Below are 12,389 nucleotides of genomic sequence, written 5' to 3'. Positions count from 1 at the left end.
GCAGAATTAAGCAGATCTATTCAAAAAATTGTGTCCTGATCTTTTATAAAGAGAAAAATAAAAGAATCTTGTTTAGACAAGTGAAATAAAAGCTGACAGAAACAAAAGAAGAGTATACATTATTCAAGATTTGAAACAAAACTCAAGTGAAAATCTTGTTCAATTAAATGTAAAAAGAAAATATTCTCATCTATAATATAGCTGAAACTAGAACATGGCTATTTCAAATCTTATATACAAAGATTTGATAATAGATTTAACTTAATAGAATGCTCATTCTGCAATGTAAATGAGAATCCTGAGTATATTGTAATGCACTGTGCATTATATAATAGTCTCAGAGCCAGATTGAAAGAGAAGTATAATCTAAATTAATTAAATATGAGATTCTTATTCTCAACTGAGACAGGAATTAAATACTTAATAGACTTTCTATCAGAAACTCAAGCAGCTATAAGAAAATAACTAAATTCAGAATTATCTGAATATGAAGAGGAGGAAATCAATCAGATATAGTCTGTTAAAACAGCTATATACTATCTTTTAATAATTTATTTTGTTACAGTCTCTCTTTACTTTATCTTTTTCTTTCAATTCCTTTCTATCTATCTATTTAATGTGTCTATCTTTAAGACTGTGTTCTCTTTTCCTTTGTCATGATATTGTCAAATGATTTCAAAGTATCAGAAGATGCTAAAACACTGCAATTTGTAAACAGTTTTTGTATTCTGAGCTGAAATTTTCTGATTTTACATATCTGAAATTGATGAATGTGTAACGTGACGGAACCGAAGCGGTGGCTAGTCAGCGGCATCATGTAGAGGTAGTTATTTGAAAAGCTGTATGAATAAGCTTGACTATCTTACTTGAATAGTGAGCTTGTAAACTACAGAGTTATTACAAGAATATCACAGATGTGATACTTAGTATACTAAGAAGATTGTATAAGACACATAGTAACTCTCATATATATTTCAGTAGAAGAAAAACAAATCACTGACTTCTTTAATAAGGAGTCAGCATCTAGCTATTCTATATAGACAATGAGTGAATACTCTTCTCTCATTTCATGAGTGAGAATAGCTGAAGTGATATCTTAACAGCATCTTATTATCAAGAAAGAGTGATCTGCTGATCTCATATAGAAGTGAGGTTCTTATATTCATCAATTGAATCTTTCTATGATATATTCAAATAATGTTATAGAATGGTTGAAAACTAGTTCAGACAGAATAAAATTATCTACATGAAATTGATGAGCTGTGTGAAACTGCAACAGAGTCTTAACACAGTTAAAAGTGTAACAATGTTCTTCTCTTTAAGAGTATAGTTCTGATACTCTTAAGATTACTGAATTAGAAATTATCTTTGTTATATAGCAACAGTTATCAACTGATTGACAGTGTATATACTTCACATGATATAAAGAAATAGATGAGTTTTTCTGCTAACTGTGTAGATCTTTCTTTTTCTATCTTCATTCAAATCAAATGTGTGATAAGTGAGTTTCTTATATATCAATTTGAAATGTGAAAAATGTAGTTAATAAGTAACTTATAGATCTCTCAACATATTCTGTTCTATATATAAAATTCTCTACAAAAGTGATGTGTTTTTAGGGACAAAGCTAACAGTAGTGACAGGATTTTTCAAAAAGATTCTTCTCTCTGTAAAACATTTTTCTTCTCTTCTTCTCAATTGCAACAGTGAGTGCATGAGAGTATCATTCTTGAAGAATAATAAAGAGCTTATTATAATGTTTTCTAGTGAATAACAAACATCTTCATGATGCAGCTGCGGCCTCCATGACTGTCAAGAAAGCCAGGTTGAAGGTGAAGACAGCAGTATTGACAGATCACAGAAGCATCACTCTCATTGTCACATCTTCTTCTCCTTCTTCTCCTGCTTCTCTTGCAGCTGCAGTGGTAGTCACTGTGCCTTGCAGTGAGGTGTCATCCCTTCTGCCAGTCAGTTCATTCATGTCCAGTCCTTTCTCTGCCTCTCTCACTGTCATTGTGACACTGCCTCCCTCTTCAGTCAGCACAGTGATGTATGACCCTGTGTGATCATTCAGAGAGGAACCTGGAAAGAGCTTGATTTCAGAGACAGTGACTCTGAGAAGCTCAATTCATAGTTCCCCTCTCACAGCACACCTGAGCCCTGCTCAGAATGCTGCTGAGTTGAGTTTGCAGAGTCTCACAGTTCCTTTGTCTTCTCTCTGTGAGAAGACTTCAGTACAGCCTCTAGTCAGTATCACTACTTGTCTGTGCTGTGTCAAGCAGCTGAAGAAGAGAGAGATTTTATATATCTGTCTCTTCTCTCACTCTCATTGTTTCTGTTGCATCTGTAACAACAACTTCTGTCTCTCTGTAAGTATTACCTATTCTACAAGAAGGTGTCATGTCAGCTCTGACAAGAAGCTCAGATACTCAAGCAGTACAGAGCAAGAGTCTCAGAGCTCTAAGTATTAACAGATTTTATCAAGACTGAGAAGATCTCTCTTGCTCATCTGTAAAAGAAGATGAAAGCATGAGTCTCTGAGATGAAAAAACATCTCAGAATAACTGATCTCAAGAAGAGGTCAGCTGATGTCACTGTTAAAAGCACTGCAGAGATCAGTCACTGATTGAAGAGAATCTCACTTCAATTAAAGCAGATGACTGAGATACTTTATAAATTAATAAGTTAATACTTCAAGTATCTCTTATACTCTTCTACAGCATGCTTCTCTGCAGTGCTGCAGTGCTAACTTCTCAGCAGATAAAGATGCTGATACTGAAGACTTCAACAGTGAAGAATGAGTTTGATAAGAATGTAGTTATTAATAAGTAGGCTCTGAAGTTCTTCTCTTTTTACTTTTTCAGCAGGCTGCAGTCTTATTTAGAATAGCAGTGATCTGCAGATTGATAATATTAATCTTTATTAGTTTTAAATATTTCTTTTCTTTAATCACTTCAGGAATTTTACACTTGTGTAGTCTTATTAAACTTCTAAAAATCCTTTGAGAGAAAATAGAAGAAGAGTGCTATGAAGTTAACAAGATATCAGCTCATTACTGTGAGATTATCTCTAAAAAATTCTTTAAGAAAAATGAGAAGTCTTAAACAGTATTTCTTATTTAATATCTCTGATGTGTAATAGAGTGATCTCTACTAGCTGTCTCATAGCTTGCAATCTCTTTCTCAGTATTTTTCAAATACTTAAGTGATTCTTATAAATTCTCTGACAATGAATAATCTTTTCATTTAACAAGATATTGAAGCTTACTATAATATATTCACTTGTTCAATATTTTCTTCATAAGATATTCAGTATCACTTTCAATCTTAATATCATCTGACTGAGGCAGCTCCGCCCTGAAGTATTGCTTATAGAGCTCTAAATAGAAAATGTGAAAAATAGAATGAATTGATTTCAATTCTGTAAGTAATTTCAACTCATATATCTGCTTATTCATCACTCTTATTACTGAGAAAGATTCTAGTCATTACTCACTGAGCTTCTTACACAGTCTCATTATCTTGATATTCTTTGCTGAAAGTAGTACTTGATTCTCTATCAAGAACTTCATTGAAAGATGTTTTTAATTATAGTATTTTATCTATCACTTCTGAGTATGATAAATACTTTTCACTGTCTTCTTATGAATTTTATTCAAAAGTTTTAATCTCACTTTTACTTCTGATACTGAGAAATACTCTGTTCTCTGTATCTGTTTAATATTCTGACTGTCTATTCTCTTCTTTGAAACATTGTCTGCAATGTCACTGAGTAATAAAGAATTATATTTATAATAAGCATAGAAAGAAGATACCTTTAAAATTACATTCTTTGCATTATTATATATGAATTCAGTAATCAGAAGATGTTTGAGCTAATCATTCTGATAATATGAATAGAACACTCAAAGATGCTGTTCTAGTATCTGATTCTGATATTCAGTCTGATCATCTGTCTGCAGATGAAATACAGTACTGAGAAGACATCTTATTATAAAATAATAATAAAAAGCTGATCAGTATTTGCTGATGAAGAGAAATTCTCAATCTATTATTAATAATTTCAGAGCACTGTGATTATAAATGATGATATCTAAAAATAGGTCAGTCAATTCAGAGACTTTAATCTTTTTATAAGTAGAGATATATCTGATTATCTTTATAAAGCAGTTAATAATAATCAAAATTGAATTATATTCTTTGACTCTTGTCAACTTCAGCAGATTAACTATGAAATTCATTAATAGATTCTGTTATAAGCTCTTTGAAATAGACAGTAATATTAACTCACTGTATTACTTATACTGCAGAATCTTTATCTTTTAACAGATATTATAAGTCTTAACATACTCTTTAACATCTGTTCAGAGCTTGTCTCAAATATATTTACATTTTAGAAGCTTCTCAGTCTTCTCTAACCTGAAGTGCTCTGTATAAAGATTATTATAATGAATTCTCAATAACTTCTAACACACTGCTCTGCTATGAGAGATGAAGACTGAATTATTCAGCAGTAGAAGTTCACATTCTTCTAGTTATCAGTGACTTGATTTCTTAGCAGTATCATCTCACTCAGAGTCTGTCTCTTTCAAGTTCAAATCAGATTCTTTCTTCTTCAACTTCTGAATTCAAGCTGCAGTAGAGATATTCCTCTTCTGTAACTTATCAATGAATTTCAAAAGTAGTCAGACTGAAAGATTATAGACTGTTTCATTCTTTGTTAATTCAATGATTGTAAGATATAATATAAGAAGCTTATAATCTTCAGTGTCAGTTCTCTGTGAGAATCCAGGTTTTCTTCCACCTTCTATACTGAGTCACACAGCTGCCTTACCAGCGCTGTTTTCAAGCTTCAGAGAATCTTAACTCTCTGCAGCCAGCTTCTTCTGCAGTGATGATAGAGATTCTTTTATAGAATTCTTCTCTGCATCAACAATATTATAATCAGACTGTTTAGATAATATATCAGTGAGATTAAGCTGATCTGAATGATATCAGATATAGAAATTATACTCTGAAAGCAGCTCTGCTCATCTGACTTAATGTTCTGTCAAGCTCTTTGTTATCAAGAAGTAACACAGATTTGTATAATTAGTGAGAACTTGCACTGAGTACTTACTACTCTGAAGATAATGTCATCAGATCTTAAAGAATTTAATAATTGTTAATATCTTCTAATCATGAGTATCATATCTTCTCTGTGTGAGTGATAACTTCTTGAAGAAGAAGGTCACTGATCTTCATTCACAGTATCTTATAGACTCTGTGAAAAAGTCTTCTCTCACAGATAATTCATTATCTGTTTTCTCAGAGATGATTATTCTCTGATTCTTTCAATATTGAAAGATCTTCAGTGTTAACTGTGAAAAGATTTCATAGATCTTATTCTCAGATATATCAGTCTCACACTGACTAAGTAAGTCAGAGTTAAAGTGATTCAGCATTATAACATCTGTGAAAGCTTGTTTCAATTTCATAAACATCTGCATAGTATCTTGAGTGAGAATAAACAGTCTTATTTTTCTGTCTTTCACACTTCTCTTTAACAGATCTGTAAGAGAGACAGTAATCTGTGAATATGTATAGATGAATTATCTGTAGAAATTCACAAATTCTAGAAATATCTACATCTCACAGTATATCTGCAGCACTGGCCAGTTCTCAATGACAGAGACTCAGCTTCTATTCATTGAAATACTATTCATCTTAATAATATAATCTAAGAAATCAATCTTCTGCATGTAAAATGAGTATTTTTCAGTGTTTATATAGAGTTAATGCTGTCTTAAGCAACTTAACACTTCTCAAACATGAGTATCATATTCTTTCTTCATTTTTAAGAAGATTAGAATGTCATTCAAGTATACTATATAGAAGACATCAACAAGGCCTCACAGTGTCTTATTTATATAGATCTAAAAGATGGCTGAAGCATTACAAAGATCAAAAGATAAAACAAGATATTTAAAATTACTGTACTTGATATGAAAAGTCATTTTTCAAATATTGTCTTTATTAACTCTGATTCTATGATAGATATTCTGTATATTAATTTTTGAGAACATCTTTGCTTCAGATAATTAATCAATCATCTCATTAATTAACAGTAATGAATAGTAATTCTTAACTGTCATCTTATTAAGGTCTCTGTAGTCTATACATAGATGTAGTCTATCATTCTTCTTAAATATAAAGAGTATAGATATCTCTGCTGAACTCTTTAATAAATATATTCAGTTCTTTAATTATACTTCTTCAAGATATTTGTGCAGAACATTCAATTCCTTTATAGATAAGTTATAAAGAGATCTGTAACAGTGCTGTTGCACTGTCTTCAAGACAAATCTTATATTATATCTTGATATCAGGAAACTTCACTGCTTTTCTTTCTGAAAAGACATTCTTAAAATCTGTAAAGAGATATTATATATATTCATCTTTAATAACAGATACTGCTGCTAATCTTGCAGTGAGAGTGATGACTTCTTCATCTATCTTCAAGTCTCAGTCATCTGCTATATAGTATATTAACTCAATCTTTTTCTCAAGATTCTTCTGATAAAACTCTTCAGGATTTCTCTATCACTGTCTCTTCATCAGTGAGGCAGTATCATTATACCTGAGTGACTCAGTCAATGAGAGAATTGTTTTCTCTCAATTACAGAAGATCTAGAATAACATTCTCATCTATGATGTTAACTGTATAGAGGAGCAGACTGCTCTTCTTAAAAATTCCTTCTGAGTCTGTAATCACACATCATGCTTGAATTATGTTAAAATGATGATATTTTATTTCATCAGTAAATTTCACATGGTCTGACAGGCCTATCTTCTTTCAACTCTTTATCAAAGAAAAGAAATAGAATATGAAGTTAATATTCACTTCAGAGTTGAGTAGATATCTCACTAGTATCTTCTTATTCAGAGTATGCATTGTGATCATAACATGAACTCAGAGATATGAGAATTATCAATTCTTTATTTCTTTCTCTTCTTTATCTTTCACAGATACATTTGTCAGAAGAGAAGTTAACTTTGAGAAGATATCTTCTCAGTTTCTTCTCTTCTTCAGCTTCTTACAATCACTAATATAATGATTATCAGCTTCACAGTTGAAATAGAGATCTTTATCAAATCTTTTTTAACATTTCTTCACAGTGAGTGAAGAATTAAAATACTTGAAATTCTTCTTTACTTTCTTTACACTGAAGTTATCACAGTATTATTTAGATCTCATCATTGATTGCTTAGAAGAGATCTTATTAGTCTTTTTCTCAGAGAATTGATTATTCAAATAGATTCAGAAAGCCAGGTTGACAAGCTCAGTGCAATTGATGAGTGAACTCTGATATTATAATATCATTATTCACACCTTGTGAGTCAGCTTTATGAGATAAAGCTGTGTTTTTAATTGATTCAAATCATCAGTCAATTCCTTCTAATATTCTTCAAATCTTGTGTTGAAATTGAAAGAATTCTTATTATCTCATTGATATAATAAGTTGAACTACTGTATCACTATAAAGTCACAGTTGCAGTGATCTTTGATTTGATTCAGTAGAAAGTTCTTGAATTCTTTTCAAGTCATGACAGTATTAATATACTCAAGCTTTCTCTTCTTAATAACTCAAGTAATCACAGAGATGTCTTCAAGAAGGTTGACAGCATAGATTACTCATACCTCATGAGTATTATACTGACTCAGATTAAGGCAGAATTTTCATTCAAGAGTACAGATAACACTGTGAAATTCAGATAAGATGTTTCTCTTATATCTCAGAGAATCTCTGATCTTAATCTCTCTATTTTCATAATAGATGTAGGTGTGTAGAGGCCGCGGCGGTGACAGAGCAGTTGAAGAGCTCATGTCAAAATGTACAGCAGGTTCAGAAATCTCAGATTCCTGCTGAGATAGAGGTGTACACACTCTAGGGAATGATGTAGTGTTTCTCTCAGAGAGTGAGATCAGATCAGTTTCAGCACAGGTGCATGAGGTCATATCAGTCTGTTAAAGCTCAACTGATTCAAACTTGTAATCAGATTAAGTAATTCAAATTGTAATATAACAGAATTGAAGCAGTGACTAGTCAGCAGCATCATATAGAGATAGTTGTTTGAGAAGTTATATAAGTGAGCTTAACTATCTTGCTTGAATAGTGAGCTCATAGACTATAGAGTTATTATGAGAATATCACAGATGTGATACTTAGTATACTAAGAAGATTGTATAAGATATGCAGTAACTCTTGTATATATTTCAGTAGAAGAAAAACAAATCACTGACTTCTTTGATGAAGAGTCAGCATCTAGCTATTCTATATAGACAATGAGTGAATACCCTTCTCTCATTTCATGAGCAAGGATAGTCAGAGTGATACCTCAGCGGCGTCTCATTATCAAGGAAGAGTGATCTGCTGACCTCATATAGAAGCAGGGTTCTCATATTCATCAATCGGATCTTCCTATGATATATCTGAATGATGTCATAGAGTGGTTGGAAACCGGTTTGGATGGAATGGAATCATCCGCATGGGATCGATGGGCCGTGTGAAACCGCAACAGGGCCTTGGCGCGGCCGGGAGCGTGACAGAATGTATAATAGTTAACTTTACAGATATAGGAAAAACCCTGAGAACTAAAAGTTCTCAGGTAGATGTCATAGTCTCTGACTGCATACATCTATAATTGAAGAATAATAATAATAATAATGTACTGACAGTAAGTTGCACTTCTCAAACTAAAGAAACAATTATATTATAAATTAAAGAAAAATTCAGTGTGTCAAATCTTTGTTTATTTCACACTTCACTTTACTGTAGATATCATGGAGATTACTGATGTTGAAGACAATTGATTGACTGAGATTGATTATGTGTCTTGTTTGAACTAGAAGTGCAGGTGAGTCGTAGACTTCAAATTAGCCACCTTGCCCGCCTAGCTCGCGCTTGACCGGGTTGATTTCAACGCCATTCATGAATTATCTCAGTAAACTCAGCCACTTCACTCTGAGCTAACTCAATTCAAACTACTGCTACTTTCTGCCAAGTTCTACTAACATCTGAGTCAATCAACTGTCACAGAGCTTACACTAAATCTAAATGAGACATTCTCAGCAAACTCTTTACAGAGCATCTAAGAAAAAACAGTTTCTATTTATTAATAACACAGAAATAATTTACTTTAATTATAATATTTAAGATAGAATCACTGTATAATATTACTTATAGATCATTTCTCTATTATCTTAAAGAATTAATTTTTCAATTTTCTATTAATTGATGTAATTTTTATCTGAAAATATATATATTCTGAGTATGAAGTATCATATTGAAAACTACTACTATGATTTTAAATATAGAAATGATTTACTAATTTTTCAATCATAATTATATCTAGTCATTTAATATTCTGATCTTGCTATTAAATCATCTATTCAGTTATCAGAGACTATAGTCAAAGCACTGAGTATATTTTTCAGTAATTTTCAATAACTTCTAATAACTTCTGAACTCTTGATAATTTTATATAGTATATTAACTTGTAATAACTTCTGATAACTTCTGAGATCTTTTAATAACTTTTGAATCAATTATATAACACTTCTTTTTAACAGCTGAGTCAGATAACATCTCATCAACTGCATTAAATATAATTAAGAAGAATTGAAGAAAATGTATAAGTCAGCTATAACAGCAGCTTTAAAAGTCATTATTAAAGTAAATACTTTTAATGAATATTGAAGATATATTATAACTTGTTATAAGCTATATCAGATCAGATAGTATTAATAAGTAATAGAATATTATTCAGTATTATCTTTAATAAATACTTCAAGATCTGTATTCAGATTCTGAGTGTACTCTTCAGTTATATATAGAATAAGTTCATATACTTCAGTATATAATATATGAATATAATAATACTTTATTCATTATCAGAACTGATTATGAAAAGAGTCTTATTCATTAATTCTATACAATTCTGACAGAAAAGATAATCATTTAACTGATTTCTCTAAACAAGCTTAGTAATCAGTAAATAAGAGATATAGTATAGTTTTCTAATATTAATTCTTGTCTGATCAGTGCTGATAATCTTCAGAGATAAGAAGACTTACTTAAACACATTTAACAGAATGAGTATATATATATACTACTCAGTTCAAAGTAAGCTCTTTATAAGTGATTTCAGTATATTCTTCAAGACTCTACTTTATAAGAAAAGATTGAGCTTGTAGCTATCAATGAGTGTCATCTTATCACACAGTGAAGTCAATTTCATAGTCAGTTTATCAGACTGAGACATCTGAGATTGCTTCTTTATAAGAATATTATCTGATTTAACTGTTCTGTAACTCTCAGTAGTAAAGCTGAGAATATCATTCTTTAAGAGACTGAATTTTATTCTATTGATATAAACTTATAGTAGACTCAGATTATTCAAACTTTCATTAACTATTCTGATATCTTTATCAGTGTATATTCAATTTCATGCAGTAAACTTATATTCTATGATATATTATATTTTTTATTAAATAAGGTCATTGATACAGATGAAAAAATCATATCTTAACATATTTTAAAGATTATTATCTTTATTAATAGTTATATCAAGATTTAATAAGCAGTGTAATATTTCTGATTAATACTTCTTCAGATCTGTCAGAATAACAGACAGAATGTTAATAATACTGATATCTCTTTCATTAATAATATTATTCAGTATTTCATATCTTGAGTGTCTGAAGTGAATCAGAATATTCACTTTGAGAAGTTCATGAAATCAATATTGAAAATACAAATCATGATAATAACAATCTCACTGAGTATAAGTATAAATATTTCAGATATCAAGTATACTGTTGTATGAAGATTTTCTATTAAGAGAGATAATATTACAGATATTTAATAATGATATAAGTAAGAGAATCACAGACTAGATTGAAAAAGTTATATTCTAATTCTTCTTCTCTACTGAGCATTTAACTCTGAAGATTATGAAAAGAAAGCTGTTCAATCTTCTCAACTATCAGTGAAACAAAGATCTCAGCAAAGAACTTGATATCAGATCAGTTAGTTATCACAGTTTATGAACTTAGAGAATATATCTAATGCTGAAAGTATTGCATCAAATATGATAAATCAGAGTCAAAGTCAATGTAGAACAATCACTGTGAAGATATAAATAGAGAATGAAATATAAAGATGAGTCAATCTCTTCACTGACTGAAAGAAAATTATTAATAACTTATATCACTGAAAAGCTCTTCTGATCTATCTTGGAAAGAATTGACTCTTATTTGATATGAATAGAATGAATACTTCTGTGAAGAAATACTGTATCAGATGTAATTCAAGCTGTATATCTATATTCAAACAGTCACTTACTACAAATATTATCAAGGTATCTTGAGATAATAGTCATAGTGTCATTCTGCTGTCAGAACTTAAGAACTGATGTATTAAATATATGAAGAAATAGTATTATCATAATCAAGACTTTTCAGTGTCAGCTTCATAATTTATGTCTACTCAATATCAGTAGCAGATAGCTACTCTTTTTCATCAGAAGACATCTATCTTTAAATTCAATTGAAATGAATTATATGATACTGTCAATCTTCTTCAGACTTGAAGTTATTAAGATGAATTTGAAGATCCACTTCACAGCTTTCTGTCAAGTTAAATTACAGCTGTAAATAAAGTGTATAAAGCTATTCTCATAGAAAGATGTCAATGTCAGATAATCAGAAACAGGGAGAGAGCAGCAGAGATTGCAGTATTTACTGAAATATTAAGTAGTGATTTAATCAGTGAAATGACAGCAGCTCAGCAGCTCACAGCTGCATGATGTGTGAAAGACAATAATTCAGCTCAAATGACTGCTCAATATACAGTAAAAAGAGTACAGTAACTTAATGAGATCTTTACTGAGATCTCTACAGCTCTTTCAGCTGCTGTTGCTGCTGCTGAAGTCTCTGCTACTCTAGTTATATCTATTATCAGTGCTTTTACTACTTCACAGTTCACTTCTTCTTCAAGTTCTTAAGTTCATTCTTCTTCAAGTTCATAATTTCACATATCTATAACTGCTCAAGTTTATACTTCATTCAAGTAATGAAATAATAACAATAGTATTGATATTCAAACTTCTTATAAATAAACATCATTTAATGAATGAAATGTAAACACAGATATTATATTTATAAAGATATCTTATTTTAACTGTGTTCAAACTTCTTCTTACAGAGAAAGAGACAACTTCTCTATAGAAAATAACACTATTAAGTAGTTAGATATCTTCTATAATAAATCTTCTATAAACTTCTTACAATTTCTAATAACTTCTACTAACTTCTGAATTAATCATGAATTGTAGAGTTATAGAGTG

General features: G+C 30.6%; 1 protein-coding gene across 1 annotated transcript; it reads right to left on the bottom strand.

Moving 5' to 3' along the window:
- Positions 1 to 1,855: 1,855 nt before the first annotated feature.
- BDBG_16816 (uncharacterized protein) lies at positions 1,856 to 2,014 on the bottom strand (the record flags this gene model as incomplete). Its single annotated transcript, XM_031724692.1, has 1 exon — positions 1,856 to 2,014. The coding sequence occupies one exon, from the start codon at positions 2,012 to 2,014 to the stop codon at positions 1,856 to 1,858; it is 159 nt and encodes a 52-aa protein (XP_031577714.1).
- Between the last annotated feature and the right edge of the window lie 10,375 nt (positions 2,015 to 12,389).

The sequence above is a fragment of the Blastomyces gilchristii genome (assembly GCF_000003855.2).
Source record: "Blastomyces gilchristii SLH14081 genomic scaffold supercont1.5, whole genome shotgun sequence".
Taxonomy (NCBI): domain Eukaryota; kingdom Fungi; phylum Ascomycota; class Eurotiomycetes; order Onygenales; family Ajellomycetaceae; genus Blastomyces; species Blastomyces gilchristii.
This window is presented reverse-complemented; position numbering and strand designations above follow the sequence as displayed.